The 23,107-nt window shown below is 43.1% G+C and overlaps 2 protein-coding genes and 1 long non-coding RNA gene across 4 annotated transcripts in view; 1 reads left to right on the top strand and 2 right to left on the bottom strand.

The window, feature by feature from the left end:
- The window catches only part of TBCA (tubulin folding cofactor A), a 49,875-nt gene that overhangs the window by 6,635 nt on the left and 20,133 nt on the right, over positions 1-23,107 (bottom strand). For both annotated transcript variants that reach the window (XM_077347336.1, XM_077347335.1), the window contains exon 2: positions 8,338-8,443. In XM_077347336.1, coding sequence (XP_077203451.1) covers positions 8,338-8,443 — 106 coding nt within the window. The remainder of the gene's footprint in view (positions 1-8,337; positions 8,444-23,107) is intronic.
- On the top strand, positions 18,255-21,169 carry LOC143842322 (uncharacterized). The gene is made up of 4 exons (XM_077347330.1): positions 18,255-19,047; positions 19,517-19,600; positions 19,780-19,863; positions 20,143-21,169. Exons 1-4 carry the CDS (start codon positions 18,426-18,428, stop codon positions 20,640-20,642), a joined length of 1,290 nt encoding a protein of 429 aa, XP_077203445.1. The 5' UTR covers positions 18,255-18,425; the 3' UTR covers positions 20,643-21,169.
- LOC143842323 (uncharacterized) overlaps positions 21,193-23,107 on the bottom strand; it is a 5,682-nt gene continuing 3,767 nt past the window's right edge. The window contains exons 2-4 of the long non-coding RNA XR_013233065.1: positions 21,703-21,789; positions 21,464-21,583; positions 21,193-21,332 (exon numbers count right to left, since the gene is read on the bottom strand). This is a non-coding gene — a long non-coding RNA (uncharacterized LOC143842323). The remainder of the gene's footprint in view (positions 21,333-21,463; positions 21,584-21,702; positions 21,790-23,107) is intronic.

The following is a 23,107-nucleotide window of genomic DNA, read 5'->3' as shown; positions in this document are numbered from 1 at the left end:
GGCTTCCTACTTTAGCATTCCAATCCCCCATGATGATAAGCACATCATTTTTTGGCGTTGCTTCTAGAAGGTGTTGTAGGGCTTCATAGAACTGATCAACTTCATCCTCTTCAGCAGCAGTGGTTGGGGCATAGACCTGGATCACTGTGATGTTGAATGGTTTGCCTTGGATTCGAACTGAGATCATTCTGTCATTTTGGGGATTGTATCCCAAGACTGCTTTTCCTACTCTCTTATTGATTATGAAGGCTACTCCATTTCTTCTGCGAGATTCTTGTCCACAGTAGTATACCTGATGGTCATCTGAATTAAATTCACCCATTCCTGTCCATTTTAGTTCACTGATTCCTAAAATGTCGATGTTCAGTCTTGTCATTTCTTCTCCTCAATTTACTGAACATTAATTTTGAAACCCTTTTCTCCAAATGCAAACTACTGACTGTACTGATTTCAGTGCATGAATATACAAAGTGAGAACACTGTTAGCAAGGTGAGGAAGGAAATAACATGCCTAAAATATGTAAAACTTTTCCCCTTCAATTATGCCAGTGTCAAAGTGCTGGGGTAGGAAAAAAGGTGGCTGCACTGTGTAGACGTAGCCCTAAGACGGTAGAGCCAAGACCTGGTAGGAACTGCATGCACATGCTTTGTGCTGCAGTGGGGAGAAGAAGCAGCCCATTTTGTAGTCCTCCATCTGAGCCTTGTCCATTTCTCGCCCACTGCTACCTTGCCACCGCCACTGCACTTTCATCCATATTGTCTCCATGCTCATATTGTCTCCACTGCTTCCCCCCTCCTGTATGAGACAGCAGATGAGCTGGAGGCTCCCTCCTCTTTCACCCCTTCCAACACACCCTTGACAAGGACCTTTTGAAAAATGTAAGCTTGGTTGATGGAGCTCTTTAAGGACACTCAGAGTAATACCCCTTTCCACTGTGGAGGCATCTTCCGCACCCTGTCTGGTTGCTCTACTAGGGCCCCAAGAATCCTTAAACTGACTCTGATGTTACAGGTCCCACAAACCCTTAAAACTGGCTCTGCATGGGAGAAAACCTTTTTTTTTTAAATTTCAGAACTTGCTGTAAAACATTCCTGCCAAAAGCTGCACGAGCAGAATCTACTAATGTTTAAACAATACTTTTCTTCCTATTAGGAGATCTTGGAAGGACCTCAGAGGCTATCTGATCGCTCAAAGCTCTAACCAGTTTATATTGTGTATCCTCTCAAGTGATTCTATGTTCTTTGTGCAATTTGCCCTGGACAGCGACCTCCCCAGCCTCTGCTGCTGGCATCTGTTGTCAGCAGCAAGAGGGGAGTTTGCAGGAAACTCACCCCCTTGATCGGGTTTAAAGTAGAGCAGGGGTAGTCAACCTGTGGTCCTCCAGATGTTCATGGACTACAATTCCAAGGAGCCCCTGCCAGCATTTGCTGGCTCATGGGAATTGTAGTCCATGAACATCTGGAGGACCACAGGTTGACTACCCCTACAGTAGATGACCAATACCTCAGGGATCTTTTCCACAGTAACTTTGATTAGCCTGTGTGTTCCCCTCCTTATGTCTCCCTGATAAGGTAATAGTGCCCATTGAAGAGGTCTGGCATGGAAACAAGTCCAGGGGATCAGATCGACAGTTGAAAACATAACTCCAAGGACTGTCAATATCTGCATAAGAGCCAGAGATTTTTCTTTGTGGATCCCCTCTATAGCTTCTTGATCTTCTTTTGGCAAAAAGGCTTTTGTCACTTTGGTGTCTATCTTGGCACCCAGATTAATTAGATTGCTAGACAGTGTGAGGTGGCTTTTTATGGAGATTGATCAGAAAACTGTGCACTGAAAATTTCAATGTATTTAGTTTGACAGTTGGCCACCTGCGGCTGGAGTTTGGTGTTCTAGATTTTGTAATCGACCAGTTTGAAGACACCTGTTTAAAGAAGCTGTGCCTTGGTTTATGATAGGATGGAATAGTGGCGTTTGACAGGATGCCAGGTTTTATTGTTGGTCATTGAATTCACTTCATTTTTAATGTTAAAATTCAAACCTACTGTATATACTCGCATATAAGCCGAGGCATTTAATTTTATTACAAAATCTGGGCAAACTTATTGACTCGCTTTATAAGCCAAGGGTGGGAAATGCAGCAGGCTACTGGTAAATTTACAGGGTGGCCTAAGCGCTTAATCCATGCTCAATCATCACAGGCTTTCCCATCCAGCCTCCCTCCCAACAAATACAGAAAAGTCAAGAGGATGAATAGCTGCTGGTTTTTGTACCCCACTTTTCACTAACCAAAGGAGTCTCAAAGCGGCTTACAATTGCCTTCCCTTCCTCTCTTGATACCAGACACCCTGCGAAAGCACTGACAGAACTGCTCTGTGAGAACAGCTCTGGCAAGAGAACCAAACAGTGCCCCCCAGGCCAGCAAACCAGAGCAGAACAATAGTACCCAAAGTTCGCAACCTACTACAACAAGTACAACAGCTACCGAAATGGGGGCTACAGTACCCCCCCCTGAACAAAACACTGAAATAAAGAACTGTAAAACTAAAAACTGAAAGAAAGAACTGTAAAAATCAACTTTTAAAAGAAACACAACCCCAAGAAGAAAAGGTGCTACCCCTCAGATAAAAGAAGAAACACTGAAAAAACAGCAAATCCCAAAGCACCCCCAAAACCCACCCCACCCACAGAAGCCAAAAGAATAGTTTGGAAGAAGTGATTAGGAAAAGAAGGGGGAAAAATATCAGAATCCCTCTATCAAACCATTGATGTCCTACAAGCTGCCAGAGTAAACTTTCAAGATATTTGCAGAAGGCAATGGTTAGCTGGGAGCAATTGGCTCACTTGCAAAGAGCTCAGGTTGCAAATTCAATGGTGCAATTGGCTGGCTGGGGGCAGGCTGTTAATCAATTACCTGCATATAAGCCGAGGAGGACTTTTAAGTACTAAAAACTGTGCTGGAAAACTCGGCTTATATGCGAGTATATATGGTACTTTTAATTACACTCCACGGAGGCAGGTTAAATATTAGAATTTTTATGAAATTCTATCCGAGGCAGACTGATTGGAAGATTCTTACCAGTGACTATACAAAAGTGGACAAAAGAAAGATTACCCTATATTAGATGCTTAAGCCCTTGCACAAAATTTAATAACATCGGGTTACATCAGCTGCAAATTTGACCACTGTTTTTAAGAATTATCTTTTTTTAGTCAACGCATCTGTATCTGAGTCCTGTAATATGTTGTCTGCCTAACCTATTATTTTTCTAGTGAATATGAGAGCACTAAGGAAGTCCAGAGGCCAGAGGAAGTCCTCTGCTGGCCAGAGGAAGTCACAGGAGATTTGTAAAGAGCCATTTCATTTTTTCTATCTAGAGGATTCTTCAGAGTATTATCCCCATCTTTTGACAACACATCATTGAATATAAACAGCAACAAGAGCATCAACTAACAGGACTTTAAAATCTTTTGGGAGGGCTCAGAACCTTTTTGCTATGTCTGTCAAGGAAGTATCATTGCCAGGCACCACCTATTCCAATTTTAGGAACTCATTGGGAACAAAAAATCAAGAAAAGGACTAAGTAATGATTCTTTGGCCAGTCTTATAAAACTCTACTATCCAGTTTTGTGGAGACTAACAATGGGGGGGGGGTGTTCAACCATATCAATATATTAATTTAAGGTAATGATCTGCCTGGAAAACTTTAGAATAATTTTCCTGCAATCTGGTGCTTGAAAACCCTCTAGGTTTGTGGCAGGAAAGATAACTGGGCCCAGGAAACCACAGGATAGCCTGAAAGCCTGTAGCATCCAGTCAGGGGTGCGGTGGGTTGGAGGCTGAAATGCCCAGGGAAAAATTGTGTGCTCACCATATTTATACCTGCTTTAAGGCTTGCTGTAAAGGGGTGATTGAGGCCTTCCCCATACCTATTAGGGCTCAATCAACTGCTGTTCCCTTAGGGACTCAGAGTTCCCTTTGTTCATCTTATCTCTGGTAGGTTTGGAAGTTTCCAAATCCCTGAAGGGAGAATTACCTGAATATGCTGTTGGCTGACTGCTCTGAATGAGTGACTTTCTCCCAGGGGCCTTCTACACTGGAAGGGGCTGTGAATGAACCTGATCTTCCAGGCTTAATCTGGTGTGAGGCTCCCGCAGAGGATCTCCACTGCCCGAAGCTTCAGGTAGAAGGGGCTTCTCCTTTGATGTGTCCTCACATCATTTTTAAGACCAGTAGTGGTTGTTCTTTTTCCTCTCAAAGGATCTACTGGTTTATCTTCTTCGATTAGGTAGTTAAGAACCTCACCTCCCCTTTCTATACACTCTGTTCCAACAAGGAGCTTGGTTCAGATATCTTCCTGGAGATGCAAGGCTATCAAAACTGGAGAGTTAACCTTGATCCAATCCTGTTTAGTTTAGCAACAACAAAATTGTATAGCCCTGCCTGGAGCAAGAAGCAGTGTAATCGAATCATCCTGACTTCCCCACTGAAGGAGAGAGCGACTATTCACCCGTCTTTCTTTTTAATTTGGAGATTTCTATAAGGAATCAGTTGCCTATTAAGGGTGGCGGAACAATGCTAATCCACAATCCATGAACATTATAAAAGCTCTTATTTAACAGTGTTACACTGATGCAACAATTAAACGAATGGATTTTAATAAATAAGTATGTTATTTTTATTCATAGAGATATTTAATTGAAGGGGGAAATGTGCAAGGTTTAAATATAACCCTAAAGTAATTATATTCCTTTAATATCAACAGATTTTTTAAATTATACTTAATGATATTTTTATATTGAATCACTGTCAAGTACTTTAAATTGTTTTGTTTTTAGCTAGTATTTACCTGACCTCAGTACAATAAGATACTTTTTCGAAGAGCAGAAGTGGTACAAACTTTCCTAATTAAAATGATAATCACATGACAATTTTAGGAGAACTGAAGGTAGATTCCAAGTTGCTTGTTGAGCACTATTAGGCACAATGGTGCTGATGTGAATATTGCAACATTTTAAGTAATAGACTATTCACACTTAACAGAGCTTTCTACAAACGTTCCAGAATTTCAGCTTCCCTTCACTGTATCATAAGAAGCTTTTAAATCTCCAAAATAAAATGGCTGCTTGCAGTGGAGAATCGGGGGGGGGGGAGCACTGCTCAGGAATCTCAGCAGAAACTATTGCTGTGTAAGCAGAACTACCAGCATCTCTGGATCAAGGGCTACTATTATTTCAATTTTGCAGCTGGAAATAGATGAGGAATGCAACTATGGCCAGCTACAATACATGGCGATGACTTTTATCATAATGTCTCAAACAAAGGCAAATGCTCACTAACTGGTCTCCTTTAGCCTTATGAAGTACTGCATCAGGATAACCAAAGAACAAAGTTTGAGTTCAATGGCACCTTTAATTTTTATTAAATTTAAATAATTTTTTATTTAATATATTTTATTTGAAATATAAGCCTTTGTGCACAAGCATACCATCTGAAGTAGTGTGCTTGCACATGAAAGCTTATACCTTGAATAACATTGTGTTGGTCTTAAAGGTATCACCGGACTCAAACTGTGTTCTGCCTCTTCAGAGCCACCTTTTTTCTTTAAGCTAGAAAAAAGGCAGGCAGTAAGAAATGGGAAAACATCCCTGAGGTAATTGTCTCAGAGAATTAACATGGAACTGCTAAAAGTAACATGGGTAAAACAGAAGTCAGAGGAAAGGCACACATTCTTGACTTGAAATCATAGCAGTAGGTAAGTACACTTCTTCAAGATAAGGGATTTCAGCAACAGTTTTAGATCTAGTACTCTAGAATTTTTCCAGATTTTATTAAAAACCACAAAAACAAACTTAAGTTATTTTTAACATTTATCTGCAAGATTAGACAAGGTGTATTACTGAAGCAAATATATGTAAAATCTGAGTCAGATGGAAGCAAAAGTATACTTTCTAAAATTCATCTCTTTGGTTGAATGCCCACTGAAAAGTAAGTATACTTGGAGGTGGATGTTCTCTTATTCAGACTCATTAATTGAGTACAACCCTCAACCAACAGGAAGTCCCAGGCTTACTCAAATGCTGATTAGTTCTGATGGAACTAGACTCTTCCTTGCTCAGACAACAAGGGTCAGATTGCAATTCATCAAATAGAAAAGGGCAAGCCCCTGGAAAAGGGTTAGCAGTTTTTGCCTTTGAAGAGAAGGAAAGTGAGGAATCTACCTAAAACAGAAGAAAGGTAAAACGGTTTTTACTGATACTGGCTCATTCCTATATTCCCTTTCCCATCTCACTGTCACTCACTTAGCACTGCTGCTCTATTTAAGAGTAAAAGCATGGATAATTTCCTCTGGTCTATGTGAGCAACTGCAGAAAAGAGCAGTGGAGAAAAGCTGGAGATAAAGCAGTATTGTATAAATAAAGTTCTCTCTGACTTTTTCATTCCTTATCTCAGTGAATGATGAGGGGAGTAGTCTAAGTAGCAACAACAATAGGTTTGGGTATGAAGAATGCACCCGGCCTTTGCTGTGGAACAAGGAATTATGAACCACTTTGATAAAAAGTCAAGTTGCAGTCTCCATAGGGTTTCTAAGGAAAGATACATTCAAAGGTGGTTTGCAACTGCCCACCTCTGTACAGCAACCTTAGACTTCCTTGGTAGTCACCCAACCAAGTACTAACAAGAGCTAATTCAGCTTTACTTCCCAGTGCTGATAAGACTGGGCTAAGTGTGGGCCATCCAGGTCAGGTACTGATAAAAAGGCAAAAGGAAGCAAGGCCTTCTCCCCCTCTTCAGTAACAATGAAGGAAAAATTATGCCCAGTCCTGCTGTGGGAAAGAGGCAATTTCTCTGTCTGGGAAATTTAACTGTTTCTGCTGATCACTACTGACTGTGGGAGGAGGAAGCGGGAAGTACAGTCTTACACTTGACACCAGAAACTGAACAATGACTTTTACCAGTAATGTTTTAGGAGGCAACTTGATGCCACCTAACTTACTCAATCCACCTAGGACTGTCTGCTTGCTACTGTTCAGCTCCAGCCAGTGTGGTATAGTAGTTAAATTTCAGCCTAGGAACTGGGAGATCTAGGTTTGAATCACAACTCGGGCCCCAAGTTACTTAAGTCAGCTTTCACAACAATTATACATTCTCAGCCTAATCTATCTTGCAGGGTTGCTGTGAGGATAAAATGGAGAGAAGAATGAAATGACATGCCTCACAAGCCCCTGAGCATCCCTCACGAGTATCTTGATAAATACACCCAGGAAGGCCAACTTCTTCAGCAGTGATGAACACAGACAGATGGCCTCAGACTTCGTCTTCTAATATCAAATACCTGCCCTAAACACATTCCACCCATTTCAATGAAACTGTCTTCAAAGGAGAAGAACTTAGGATCACACCTTCAGAAAGGTAAAAAAAATCCTTCCCATTTAAACAAAACATCTTGTTTTACTGCATAAAGCTGGAGCAGAATCAGACTGTTTTGTGTGCATTTCTGAACTGCCATGTCACAACTAATCACAAATGATGTTTTCTATGCCTCTCAATGCACGTAACATTCTATCATTTACAAAAGGCTATGAAACTCAATGCACATATAAAACTGAACAAATATCTCAACAGGATTTGAAACAGCACCTTACTATTCATGAGAAATTGTGACCAGGAAACTTTACAGCTGCAAGGCAGGGGGAGAGAGAGCAAAGAATGACAGGCAACAGCACTGGGACAGAATACTGTGGTTCTTGACTAATTAATTTTTAACTCTAAAAGTATTATAGTTCTATGATTTCAGGGTAAACCCTGTTCTTCAAATTAGTCATCATGTTTCCACAGACTGAAAACTCTGTCAGATATAAAAGAAATATATAAAGTAGTTTGTCAATAACTTATTTCCGTCTTGAATGTATTCCGTGTTTCAATATTTGAAGAAAATATTTCCAACACAACTTAATCTTGTAATAGAACTCAAAGGTAGGATGGGAAAGGTCAGTTCTCCCACCAGTTTGCCCACCAATTAGAATATATGTCCTAGCTTTGGATGGATAAATGACTTCTTACATAAAGCAATGCACTTTAAGGAATTCTGATGGCAATAATTAAGGTTAATAGGAATAAAAGAAGAAATATGCTCCAGTCATTACATTGGAGCTGTTTTGTGTGGAGGGAGGAAAACTGCTTGTATAAAGTACTCAGAAGCCCTGTAACTGCTGTTCACAGAGACTGAAAATTGTGTCTCTTTCTGAAGCTGCAGGTATTGCTCTAGGTATAGTGCCTCTTGCTTTAATATCTCTGGAGTTAGCAAGACATTCTACGAGAATGGTGTTTTCTTTACCTGCTTTTTAATTGCATAGTCATCTCCTGCTTCGGCTTTCATTTTCTCAATTTTTTCTTCTTGCTGTTTGGCTTCTTTTTCATACATAACCTTTTCTTTTGCCAATCTGTATATAAAATAGTCAAACACATTTTCTGTTATAAACCAATATAAGTGTTTCTTATTGAAGTCACATAATAAACATACAACAGAACCATTTGTAAATACTGCAGCTACTTCATTAAAAGGTAAAGGTATCCCCTGTGCAAGCACCGAGTCATGTCTGACCCTTGGGGTGACACTGTCTAACGTTTTCTTGGCAGACTCAATACAGGGTTGTTTGCCATTTCCTTCCCCAGTCATTACCATTTTATGCCCCAGCAAGCTGGGTACTCATTTTACCGACCTTGGAAGCATGGAAGGCTGAGTCAACCTTGAGACAGCTGCTGGGACCGAACTGCCAGCCTCATGATCAGAGCTTCAGACAGCATGTCGGCTGCCTTACCACCCTGCGCCACAAGAGGCTCTTGCTACTTCGTTAATCAGTTTTAAATATACCATTATTTAATTTAAAATGTCTCTAAAAATTGTACCCACATATTGGATGAGATACAGAGATCTATTTAGGTTCATGTAAGACTAGCTCAGTTGAATCTTGGATTTTCAAAAGGAATTTGCAATATGACATAGTCTCAGTTTTTTAATCTCAGTTTAAAGCAATGCTGAAAAAAACTATTCTGAGGCCCACTCAGACTCACGGAACCAATTTCATGGGTCTTTGGATCCTAGGTTTTGCCTTACTAACTGAAGTTTCTCTCTCACACACACATAAAGCAGAACAAGAGTTAGCTGGATTTGTTTTCAGAATGCCTAGCAGCAAGCACTGATTAATTAATTAAAGATATTTATATGCCATCCTTCCAACCAAATAGGGTGCTGGAAGACAGCTAACATCAATGCATGAAACCAGCTTGGAAAATGTGTATATAAATATTTAACACACACACACACACACAAGGGAGGAGGGCCAGTAAGAGTTTTACCAGATGTACAATAGGCAAAACATAAAAGTCTTCATCTGCTGGCCGAAGACATTGACAGAGGTAATAATAATTACGAGGCCTTAAAACTCAGAGAAAAGTGAGAATCCCTCTTATGACGGTCTTCAGCTCTTTCTGGTTACTTAGGCCCATAGAAAGAAGAGCAGCCAGAAGTGTCTTCTACCAATTCCATAGTTTTCCTTTTCCTTTCCAGTACACATGAACACAGAAAGTTGCCTTACACTGAATCAGACTATTAGTTCATCAGGGTTAGTTTCTATATCAGGCTTTCGGGGATGATATGACAATATATGGTCATGTAAAAAAAAAAGCCCAGCCAATAATGGGCCTGGAGGAGATGGGGGGGGGGAAGCTTTACAAATTCTTGCTCACCAAGAATTGTTGCACATGGTAGAGACTGGAGTTCAGAGAGCTAAGTACTCTCATTTTAACTTAACTATGGGGTGCAGGCATGGTTCTGTCCACAAATCATCTGAAAATATTTTTGTGCTGTCATTTCCTGTACTGTGGGAGTTGCCTCGTGATATCACTTCTGGTGACACGTGACTTCCAGGGGCGTGGCAAGAAGGTGTGGCCTGTTGACATCACTTCTGGGGTTTCTCAAAGCCTGAAGAATGTTTCAGGGGTTTCTCAATGGCAGAAAGGTTGAGGATGGCTGGCCTACACAGACCAGCCATGGCTCTCAGGTCTTTCACATCATCTAGCTGTGGTTCTCCAATGTCTTTCACATCATCTATTAACCCAGCCTTTTAACTGGAGTTGCCAGGGATTGAACCTGGGACATTCTACATGCCAAGGAGCTATGTCCCTCTCATGAAGCAGTCCTTCATGCCTTAGATGTTGGTTTATGTGCTCTGGTGCAAGCTTGCTCTCAATGGAAATGGGACTGTTGTGGTGTACTTTCTGTAAGAAGGTGGTAATCAGGGTCACATTACATTAGTACTGAGAACATACAACCTTCTGCATTCAACATAATGACTGTGGTCTCAACATAATGGCCAGAGTCTGAACTTACAGATAAATAACACTTCTGCTCATACTCTAGCTCAAAATGAATTGTGGCATTCTGTTAAATTTGCTGTTTATCTTGAGTCTGTCCAACATTGTTCCTAATTGATTATGTGGGATTTGATAGGTTTGAAATCTAAACAAATATATAATTTACACTCTGGGAGCCCACAATGGCAGATTTTACATACACATCTTTGAGTAACTCATTAAAAACATGATTAAAACACAGCACAGAAAAAAAGAAGCACAAATATCTTACTATTTATTTATTACTTATAATAATTTCTGAAAACTCTCAAACTGCTCGTCCAATACCTAACTGACAGGCAGGAACAAGGTTCCCTAACATTATTGCAATCCTTTCTCTATTATCAGGAACAGAGGGTGACAACTAGGGGAGAGAACCTCCCAGCGACATGCCTTGATATGCAAAGTTCAGCAGGAAGCTCTTCTCCCCCCTTGCCCACCTGGCTTGGAGTTTCCAGATGGGATGATTATATGTCCTGAAGAGCACTTTGCTCCGCCCAAGTAAGGTATGTTTGGCCTTACCTTGGGCCAGGGCCTTATTGGTCCTGGCCCCTACCTGTTGGAATAAGCTCCCAGAAGATATGCGGGCCCTACAGGAGCTTTCACAGTTCCAAAGGGCCTATAAAATGGAGCTCTTCTGCCAGGCATTTGGCTGGGGCCAATGAGTAACAGTACACCACTGAATTCCTACGCTGGAACTGAGAAGGGAACAGACCTAATTTAAAAGCAAAAACTGGCAAATAAGCATGGTTTTTAAATGTTATTCAATTTTTAAATGTTAAGGAGGAGAATCAATTTGTTTGAACTCTGGTGTTGGAGAAGGCTTCTGCAGATTCCATGGGCAGCAAAAGTCACCACAAGGCTTTAAGCCCAATATAGCACATTAAGCCCAATATAGTACTGGAAGGCAAAATCACAAAACTCTGACTCACTTACTTTCACCATTTCTTGCAATCCAACTCAATGGAGAAAGCAATTTTGCTAGGATTGGTCATTGGTAAAAGGAAACCAGGCCAACAAAGAATGTGGTGGTTAGAGATGATCAAAACGGACACCAGAATGTTACAAAACTAAAAGAAGCAATGTGAGATCAAAAATTGCAGCACCAGTTGAGCCATAGGATTGCTTAGAATTGGACTTGACTGAATGGCTAACATCATCATCAATGTTATATTTGTTTTAATACTCGTTGTTACTCCAAATTGTTGTAAAGTGCACTGAGATACCTATGCCGAAAAAGGAAGTTAAAAATCAAACACATATTCAACCTGTACCCTCCCAGCTGTGCTGTCTCCAGAATGAGGACCAGACCAAGTTCAAGGTTTTGGTTATTACGAATAAAACCTTAAACATTATGGGACCTTCATATTTATGGGACTGCCTTCTCCTCTAAGGAGATTAAGAACTAGTGGGCAGCATCTGCTCAAAATCCTCAGCTCCAAAAACATCAGACTGGCCCAGCCTGGTGGAATGGTCTACCTGGTGAAAATCAAGCCTCTGCAGGACTTAGGACAGTTCTGCCAGGCCCGCAACACAGAGTTGTTTCACCAGGCCTACAGGTGAGATCAGGAACACTATCCAAATTCTGGCCTCTTTGCTCTAAACATTAGCCATATTACTGCAGACCATTGCACACTGCAAACCATTGCCTGACTGCTCCTCCTACTAGAGGATGAATGAGAGGACAGCTCTGAAATAATAGAATCATAGAGTTGAAAGGGGCCGTACAGGCCATCTAGTCCTACCCCCTGCTCAACGCAGGATCAGCCCAAAGCATCCTAAAGCATGAGCAGCTTCAAATGAGCATATTCAATGTGTATTTTAATGTTATAAATGACTATTGTATTATTTATTATTATAGAACAATTGCCTGAGCCTCCAAAGAAGGGTGGATGGTTAATATATTTTTTCTTATTACTATCATTAGGTTCAATTTAGGCATAATGCATATGCATATTGTGGCTTATTTTATCTGTAGATTGTCTGTGAAACCAGAATTCAATCCACAATTACTTGATCCCGGCTTGTTTTGACAAATCCTGATTTCAATTTCTTCATTTTCCCATTCAAAAACCTGGCTGCCATCCTAGCCTGCCTTGCAACGTCAGTTAAAGGGGAAAGCCTCACTGAATCATCCAGTCCTCTATCACTGGATAGTAACAAACTGAATGTGTACAAGTTAATCTCTCAGCAGAGCAGACAGACTGGGTCACCTAGCCTTTCTAGCTAATTTTCTAGGTTTTCACATTAAAACTTTCCTTACACCACATGAATCTTGCCCGCACTTTGAAGTGTTCAGACACCCCTTGTACTTGCGCTACTGCTTCCCACCATAGCTCCCAGGAACATGCAGAGGCATTGCCTTTGGAGCCTGCCTTGCTAATAGGTGCAGGAAAATGCCTTAGTATTTTTAATTATTTATTATCTGGATGGATTCATTCACCATCACTACTGGAAAAACTATCTCACAATGAGTTGTAACAGTAAAACTCCACATAAAAAATAAAAACATTAAGCCCACTATGCCTCAGCGGCAAGCTAAAGCTCCCCCTTCCCCCTCTGATGTTCGTTGAGAATGAAGTAGATGTGAATAAATGTCCAAAGCCCCTAGATCTTCTTTGCTCTAGTCTCAACCAAAGACCTGGTGGAAGAGCTCCATCTTGCAGGCCCTGCGGAACTGCAGGGCTCTCAGTTCTTCCGGGAGCTCATTCCACCAAGTTGAGGCCAGGCAAACCCCTCTTGGGCTGGGAACTATCAACAAATTAGTACCCACAGAGCGCAAGGTCCTGCGGGAGGCATAAAGTGACAGGCTGTGTAAATGTGCAAGCATACCAGCATTCCCACACCTTGAAGATAAAGCATGAGTAGGAGGCTCCTACCAAGTTGAATTGCATATCAAGAGAAGTTCTGATTTTGATCGTTTTATTGGATATCAATTTAGCCTAGGCAGTTGTGAGAAGCAAACAGTAAGGAGAAAGCAGAGATTCACCATTTACAGGTAATGCAAAACTATAAACAGTAACTATGATTAATGAACCAACTTCAGATTCTGGCTTCAAAACTTCAAGTAAACTTACTATGTTTTTTAAGAGGGCTGCGATTAGACAAACCACTAGTCATAATTAGTTCAGTTTACAGTTTCACTGTAAATTGCCTGAATCACACAACAGAAAACATTGGAATGGATCCAGACTTGCATCAGGAGCTTTCCTTCAACTTAAGTGGGTTTTCTATTAGAAGAGCAACAAGCTGGAAGAAGGCTTCAAATTTGTCTGAGTAAAGTAGTAGATCTTCCTCACTGCCCTGGTTTCCAACTGTTTGCTGCTGTCAGAAGGCACTCCCCCCCCCCCCCCCATTGCACTACCAACACTGTTCCTGGGTTGATCACTGGGGATATGATTTATGAGAGACACCGCAGGGGGCATATGAGGCTGGGGCAAACATTCAGAAAGTTCACTTCTAGAAACACTGCACCATTTATGCTAAGACTAGGGATGTGAAGTTTCAGACATTTCAAATCTATATTTTTGCGGATTTTTTGTGGAAAACTGAAATAGATGCAGTACTTTTCTATCAAACCTAAACTAATTCTACTGCTTGAATAATGTAAAATGCATAATTTATAAATTAGCATATAAAATGGCAATATTTGGCATGTTTACAGAATCTGAAAGATAAAAATGCCATAGTTTTCTATAAGCAAAATTGCAAATATACTTAATATGTAGGAGAAAACCACAAGCTGAGGCTTCCTATGCTACTTTAGCTTTATACTTTAACTAGGAACAAAGCCCATTTGCATTCAGGAATACAACAAACGCTAGATTGGGGTGCAGTGCAAGAACTCTGCTGATGGCCTCTCCCTCCCCCCAGGACCTAGAAAGGCTGCAGACTGGAGGCCTCCGGGGAAGGACACTCACCAGCAGGGGCAGCTCTCATGCAGCAGGGATCTGCAGCCTCTGAACCTCAGAGGGAAGTGGAAGGAGGAGGGGGTGGTCAGGGTTGTGGGACGGAAGGCAGTTGGCTGGCTGCTGGACAGACAGGCAAGCCAGTTAGAGGAGGTGGCACTCAGGGACAGGACAGCTGCCCTGAGTGGGTGTTAAGTGAGAGACAGCTTGGTGTAGTGCAGGCTTCTAAATCCAGGAGTAGGAGTAGGAGTAGGAGTGCAGGCTTCTAAATCCAGCGAGCCGGGTTTGATTCCGCGCTCCCACACATGCAACCAGCTGGGTGATCTTGGGCACACCACAGTACTGATAAATCTGTTCTAACCAAGCAGTAATATCAGGGTTCTCTCAGCCTCACCTACCTCACAGGGTGTCTATTGTGCGGAGAGGAAAGGGAAGGCGATTGTAAGCTGCTTTGAGACTCTTTCAGGTAGAGAAAAGCGGCATATAAGAACCAATTCTTCTTCTTTTGAGTGGCACCTAAGCCATGAGACATGCTCCTCCTCCCAAGGCCTTACCAGAAATATATGTAAAGAACTACTGAAATATTTTAGTTATTTGATAAGTAGGAGGAAAGGAGTTAAACAGAAAACACAGAAATAATAAACTATATTATTTGGTCAGAAATTAGGGTAATACAAAGGATCAATAAAAATATCTGCATTAGCGATGAGTACAAACTGAACCAGGAAGTAAAATTTATCATGAATTCTGACTTTTTCGTGGTTTACAAACAGAAGTTCATGATGGATGTACCATCATGAACTTTCACAATCTTTTAAAGCAGTTTGTGACAATTTGTGAGCTGAGCAGAAAGCAAGAGTTTAAAGAGGTTCTGAGTCACTTTAAACCCCTGCTTTCGGTTTCCCATGAAAGCTGCAAAAACTGCAGCACTCCCTGCTGCTCTGCTTTTTCAGATTATCTTGTACAATCCCTTTAAACTTTAACATAAAATTAAACGTGCTGGTTATATGAGAGTGATGGGAAATGAATGAATGAATGAATGAATGAATGAATGAATGAATGAATGAACAAACTGCGGGAGACAGCCCCCCAAATGCCATGTTTTGGGATGCCTTTAAAGTTTAATGAGAAGTACAAGACAGTCCAGGAAAAAAACTGCACAACAGGGAAACCCTAGCAGACAAATTCTGCAACAGCTGCAACTTCCAGGTCATGGACAAGGGAAGGCCTGAGTAGTTACAAATATCCAACCTAAAGATGACCGTCACTTGGATCACCAGGGCCAGGTAGGGTACTAGTACCCTTGCCTGGTGTAGGTAGAAAAATGCCAGTTGAGCTACTTTGGTGACCTCAGCCTCCATTGTAAGGGAGGCATTAAGAATTACCCCAAATTCCCAATGGAGTACTTGGTAGTCTACCATGTTATTGTTTGACTATATTAATTTAGAATTTTGTTCTGTATTCCTCAATCAATGCATGGTCTTGTAGTGGTTCTGAAATCACAAGTGACCAGGGTTTTTTTTTTTTATCAAGCGTTTAGAGCATTTTTAAAATGCTCTAAACGCTTGATAAACAATCCTAGCATAAACAATCCTTTAGAAGAACACAGTTGGTGTTCCCATCAAAAACCAGTAAAAGCTATTATAACCTATGCTTCTATTTTATCAAATCCTGCTTAAGAAGCATCTTGCTTGCCTTCTGCCACCAATTAATTTGTTCTGAAAAATGCCTTGACAGGTTATGGCCAGCTGGAACCCCAGACTTCAGGCTTCTGGCCAGAATTGTCATGACTGTTTTGACCAATCATAGCAGCCTCAGTAAAAGTTGAACAGTTGCGGAGCTGTGTGATTTCTCAGATCTCAGGTATGAATGACGTTCTGGGCTCAACTATAAGTGCTGGTTAATACCATACCAGAACTACAACAGTAATGTATGGCTTGCATACTAAATAATTGTATTTTTTTTAAAGATATCAAGAACAAGATATTGACAACTAAAATGTCTACATCAGAAAATTAGTATTTAATACGGGGAAACAATAACTATTTTGGTGCAACTGCACCAACATTATATGGTCATCACAGTTGCATGATACTCCAGCACCCAGGTTGCACTGGCACCAGATAATAATGTTTAATAATGATCACTATCACTCTCTTTTTGGAGATCACTAGACCTTTTAGTACTCTGTAACGGTGAGATTGTCTATATAAATACAAATTTTCATACAAACACACACACAAATATATGAAATTGATATTTGTGTGGTAGAGCAGCATTTCTTTATTCACCACAGGTTCCAGTGGTTCTACAACCATGCTCAACTATACTAGATGCGACCAGATCATGAACAAACCCAGTTTCTACGTCCTGCCTAATGTTTATTTTAAAAGTTAGTTAAATATACTAACTAAATATATCCAAAGGTACATACTTTGAATATGTTAGAGAATTTGAATTTCTGATCAGTCATTCAGCCTGAAGCAAAATATTAAGTTTCTATGGGACAGTTAAATATATTTAAACAAGTTTTCCTGCTGAAATTAGTGAGCCTTAGAAAGTGACCCATTCAGAATCCTGTTCTATTCAGTGGAGCTTAGTCCCAGGAAAGTGTTCTTAACATAATACTGTTAAATGTTAATGATTTGGGCTGGATGATTGTATCTGGGGTGGCCTTTACAGTAGACATGCAGACTGATCCAATCAGGATTACACAGTGGGAGTGTAAACTTTCAGATACAGTTCCTTACATTTAGCAATGTAATTTAAATTTATACCGTGGCTAAAACAGAATAATTGGAATAGCCAAAATGTGATTTTAATACAGCTCTTTATTCTGATTTGAGTGAAGCCAACCAATTCACACAGTGAATGAAACATACAACTATTTTTTAATATTCAGATATGCAAGTGTTAATGTGAAAGCACTTGAAAGTAAGCTTAACCCTGAGAAGTCTCATACTTAGGGGCATTTCCCACGGCTTAAAAATAGCACAATGGTTGCTGATTGAAAACGCTACTAATTTGCCATAACGCACGACGTCGTAAACAATCTGCAACAATCCTGAAACCGACCCGCAAAAAGCGCTTCGTTGTAGCGCTTCTAGGGGAATCCAGAAAACTGGATTCACCCTCCGGATAGCGATACACTCCTGCAACCAATCTGCAACAGTAGCGCTAAAGACCTGTGCGTTACCATTGTTGCGGGTTCTTCAAAGTCCCTCCTCCCGAGCCTGTCCTCCAAACTTCCGGCGAACTGTTCGCCATTTTTTTTTTCTCCGAGCGAGCGGGGATCTACGAGGCAACGGGACAGCGACTGGCTTTCAAGCACGATCACTTTCGGAAATTCTGCCCGGACACCACAAGAGTTTTTCACAAGCACAGTGGCACACACCGTCACGTTCCCAAAATTTGCCCAAAGCTTAAAACCCCGTCTACCATCGGCCAGTCCTAGCGGAGTCAACGTACAGGGAGCATTTTAAAAAATTTTCCTCTGAGCGTGCCAACGAACATTCGCCGTTCGCAGTCTCCTGCTTAGCTTACAGGGGTTCAATAGACATGATTCGAGGTGATATCATGAGGGGCGGCTTATGTGTAGTGGGTCTTTGTGTGGTTCCCGGTGCGTGCTTGTGCTTGGGTGCGGACAACCCCTTCCATTGGCGGCTAGACCTCCGGCAAGCGGAGTCGCCGTCCCCCGTTCATTTTAAAAAACATTCCTCTGAGCGTGCCAACGAACGTACGCCAGTTACATGTCATGTTTGGTTGATTTATGCTGTGGCTGGTGAATATTATTGGGGAACTGCCGAGTACTGCCGCACTTGCTCTCGGTTGAACACCGGCATGCGTTTGTGTAATGGCGGACATTTTCCTAAAATGGCTCCCGCTGCATGTTCAAACTGCTCTTCTCGCGTGTAAACGAATACGCGCATGCGTTAAGTCAAACAACAAGGGCGCCAATCTGGCCATTAGGAGCAGATCCTGTTCCCGCGCGAGGAGTTTTGAACGTGACATGTGACCTGATGTGGCCAATGTGCGTGTCCCCTGCTGCCCTCCACCAATCAGGAGCCGGCTAGTCCCTTTGTCTTTGTGTGCGGGAAGGTATATGATCCGTTGCACCCTGCACCTCCCACCACCATTTTGCTCAGCTACTAGCAAAAGCAACATGGAATCGTCTTCTCAAGCCTCGTCCGTCCCTGCAACCGGCCGTGGCCCAACTTGGAGGGACGCGGAGATCAGGGACCTGATCGGGATTTTCTCGGAGGAGAAAATCCAGGACGCGTTCCAGTCCTCCCACAGGAATAGGGAGGTTTTTGAACAAGTGGCTATTAAGATGCGCGCCCTGGGCCACAACAGGACCGGCCTTGAATGCCGGTCGAAGACGAAGACAATGAGGGCAGAGTACATGAGAGCCGTGAACCATAACAAGGGTTCCGGCAACGAAAAGGTGACCTGCCCCTACTTCGAGGAGCAGCGCCAGCTGTACGGGGACGGGGAAGGATCCGGCAGGCCGAAGCGCGTCGGCCGGAGCCTTAAGGTGGTTCGGAAGCCGGCTGCCCCGGTCGAGGAACCACCCGCTGAGGAGGATCCCGGCGAGGGAACCTCCTCCAGCTTTCGCCCTCCACCCCCCGTCCAGCAACGAGCCGCGGAATCGGTAACGCTGGACCTGATCGCCATCGTTCCTGGGGAGCCAGAGGAGGCTCCTGAGCAAACGCCCCTTGCCTCCGGTAAGTGATTTTCTTTTTATTTTATATTTCCTTTTAAGCAAATGTGTGTTCTGACGTTTGGGCATCGTTTTCTCGTGTGTTCGTTGCAACGCATAATACGGTAGGCTGTGGAGAGCTTGCTGTGGTTACTATTTGAAACGGTTTTAATTTTATAATTTTATAATTTAATTTTTAAAAGATTTTAAAAGAAGGTAGGCTGTGGAGTGCTTGCTGTGGTTACTATTTGAAACGGTTTTAATTTTATAATTTAATTTTAATTTTTAAAAGATTTATTAAGATGGTTGGCTGTGGAGTGCTTGATGTGGTTAGTATTTGAAACGGTCATGTTTAACCAACAGCCCCAAAATATTTGCAGCATGCCTCGCCCATAGGCCTTCTGCAGTACTTTGGCTCACAACTTTGGGAGCTTGCTTTGTGGTTCATGGTGTATGCTTGCTCGTTTTTCACTATTTTCTGCTCTTGTCCACAGAGACACAGTTGCCAGGGACGGGGCCCCTAGAGTCTCCAGCAGCACCTGACGTGGATAGTGATTCGGGGGCATCAACTAACATTGGTAGGTATTAGTAAAAATAGGGGGGGGGGCTGTTTTAACTGCTTTGTGCTTTTCTGTTTGTGCAGGGCAGCAGCACTGCTAAGAGAAAGAAGAGAGTCCCTCTGCGTTGCTGGTGTAGGCTTTGAAGCTGGCTTTGCCACCCTTTGGTCCTAGATCTGTTTTTTTTCCTTTTTTTGCAGATTTCATACCCGGAACACAGGAGGAGGAACAGCCTAGGGTGCTTGGACCTCCTGCCCGGCGCAGGCGGATACAGATTCAAGATGGTGAGCGTGCATGACCTGTTCCTTTCGAGCCATAGCTGCAGGACAATGTCGCTAGGCACTAACCATGTGCTCCCTTTTAATTGTTGAGAGTCCTGCTGTGCAAGTAGGCAAAAGTAAAAGCACACCATGGGCAAACAAACAATAGCCATGTGCTCGCCGGGGATTGTTTAAATTCTTGGCAGGAAAACACGGGGACAAAAAAGAACACCATGTCCACCATGGTGTGTTTTGACTTTTTGGATGTTACTAACAGTTTTGTTTCTCATTTTTTGCCAACAGAGGTTCTTTCAGATGAGGAGGAGGAACCACCCCTGGCTCCAGGCAGCCCACCACCTAGAGGTGCGCTCCCAGCAGAGGAGAGGCTTACGAGGGAACGCGGCAGGCTGAGGCGCGTCTCCGTCTTGACAAGCGTGGGAGAGAGGCTCCTTGAGCACTGCTATGAGGAGTCACGGCGTGCCGCGGCCGCTGACCAAGCCATGCTCACACTCATTGCCCAGGAGGGGAGAAAATTGAGGGCAGTCCTTAGAGAGACAAACCAAATCCTACGCGAAGGCGTGGAGGAGGTGCGTCTGATAAGGAGACTCATGGAGAGGGCTGTAGCGGTCATGGAAAGGGCCTACCCTCCACAAATCGCCCCCCCACCACCACCCACACCAACACCACCACTTCCAGCACCCACCCCACCGACTCCCTCTCAGAATGCCTCCACCCAAACAAGAAGGAGGACTATTCTCGGAAAGAGAAAAATAAAACCAGCAGACAAGTACTCCCCCTCCTAGTTTTGCCCACTTTTTCTATTTCATGTTATCTGTGTTTTGTTGTTTGTTGAATAAAGTTTATATTTTTGACTCTGTCTCTGTGTACCCTACTGTAGAATCTGCAAGGCTGAAAGCGGCCTCTCTAGTGATTGTGTATATTGTGGTTCTGCTGTGTGGGTTGGAGGTTGGAGGGGTGTTAGTTCAAGGAGTTTTAGGAGTGTGGTGTGGGGTTAAATATGTGCGAGTTTAAGAAGTCACACTGGAGTCTTGTTATAAAATTTGCAATAACATTTTATTTTAAAAAACATTTTAACAGGGGAAAAACATTAGGGAATGAAACTTGGAGCCCCACCAGCACCACCACCCCCCACCCCCCTGGAAAACCAATTTTTTTTAACAAAAGTATACATTTAACAGGGGAAAAACATTAGGGAATGAAACTTGGAGCCCCACCAGCACCACCACCCCCCACCCCCCTGGAAAACCAATTTTTTTTAACAAAAGTATACATTTAACAGGGGAAAAACATTGGGGAATGAAACTTGGAGCCCCCCCCCCCCAACCCCTACCCCAAAACACAAACAGGAAACAAAACTCAGGTCCCACCGCTCCCCTCCCCAGCCCCTTCCATCGCCCTAACTCTCCTGCACAGCCGTCCCACGGTCCCCCTAACTTTGCGCCGGAAGAGCTCTTCGTCCTCCTTCTTCTTAACTGTGGGGAGGGAGAAAAAGTACACATTAGTACCACACATATTTTCAAATTTCTTTAGTTTACATGCATACACTTTTAAGTGGCCTTAGCCACAGTGTGAGAAGAGTTGGGCAGTGGGGAACATAACCTACGCTCTTCCGCCTCCCTCTGTTGCCTGTGCTGCTCAATCTCCCCTTTCAGCTCCGCCACTTGAGCCTCCAGGGAAGTAACTCTGGCCTCCATGGCACGCAGCCTTGCCTCCACAGTTTCAGCTATAGAAATCAAACAAAGAATTTGATCACACTCCAAAAGGAAGCATCACATCAGGCTCCCATATGGCTCCGTGTGGGTACACACACATGGGTCTCCCTCACAGACATAAAACTCTCACCTGCAGCCTGTCCCGAGGTGGAAGGTCCCTCTTCCTCCCCCTCCTCACGCTCAGGTGCTGTTGCCAGCTTGGATGGTGATTGTGTGGCTGGGCAAAGAAAAAGACAAATCATAATTAAAAGCACACAAAACAGAGATGAAACACAGCTGGTGGACACACCACAGTTAGAGTCTAAGCGCATAACCAAAGTGGTTCTACAGTACTGGCTGGCTAAGTCTGAGGGGGTTGACAGCATCTAAATACTTTCTCGAATTTCATTGGGGACAGTAGGGGAAAGAGGCAGCTAGTCATTCCATGCATGTTTAAGGGCAAAACACAACGAGGGCAGCACTCACCCATATGCCTCCTCATGTCCAGGGGGGGCTTCCCAGCCTTCTCCCATATTTTCACCATCTGGTCGTGGAAGACCGTCCTCCCACTTGGCTGCGGGATCCCCCCCCACTGTTCCAGACTGTTTAGGAAGTCCAGCTTAAGGCGCTTGAATTTTGTCCGGACCTGCTCCCAGGTCCGGACATAGCCCCTCTCCCTCAGCTTTGAAGCCAACACCAGGTAGGCACCCTTGGTGTGGCAATGGGTGCTGGCCATTAGGCGGCCAACACTTTTTGATTGTAGCACCAGCTCCAGAAGTGCCTCAGCCTCGGCGCGCTGCCAGAAGGAGCCCTTCCGTGGCTTCGGCATCTTCGGAATGACGGTTAGGGAACGAACGTGCGTTGCTCCGATCGACCACCCCGTTTTTTAAATGTATCAAAGCTGCCCACCAATAAAATTATTCCTTGGAACATGAGTGGATTGATCCTCCGGTTTGACAGGGGTCGCCAATACTTCCTGGCTACCCGCCTCCCCGAACTTTCCCCATTCAGCGCTTCCGTATTGTGTTTGTCAATTTCAGTGGGGAGTTAGCATTTAGGGCTGTCAAAGTGCTTTTGGACCAGAGAATCCCCGTTTTTTTGCTGGCAAAGTACACAAACCGCACAAGACAAGGTTAAACAAAGAACACAAAACTTTATTCAACAACAGAGTAGGAAAAACAATTAAACACGCCTCCTGTTTCTGTAGATGTGGGTGGCTATGGCGTCCCGAACCTTGCACCCCTCAGCATATATCCTTTTTCTCCTTGCTTCAGGGATGTCCTGTGTATCCTGAAGGACTACAGGTTCAGGTTCGTCCTCAGGGAAGGGGATGTTATGTCCCTTGTCCTCGCATATGTTGTGCAAAATCACACATGCGATTATCAGCGGAGTCACATTGTCAATATGTACATGGAGTCGTGACATTAAACAACGGAACCGTGACTTCAAACGTCCAAAGGCACGCTCCACTACATTCCTTGCCCGGGAGTGACTGAGGTTGTAGTGGCTCTGCACGTCCGTCCTTGGCCGCTTGTAGGGAGTCATGAGCCAGCGTC

Source organism: Paroedura picta, chromosome 7 (genome assembly GCF_049243985.1).
Source record: "Paroedura picta isolate Pp20150507F chromosome 7, Ppicta_v3.0, whole genome shotgun sequence".
Lineage (NCBI taxonomy): Eukaryota > Metazoa > Chordata > Lepidosauria > Squamata > Gekkonidae > Paroedura > Paroedura picta.
This window is presented reverse-complemented; position numbering and strand designations above follow the sequence as displayed.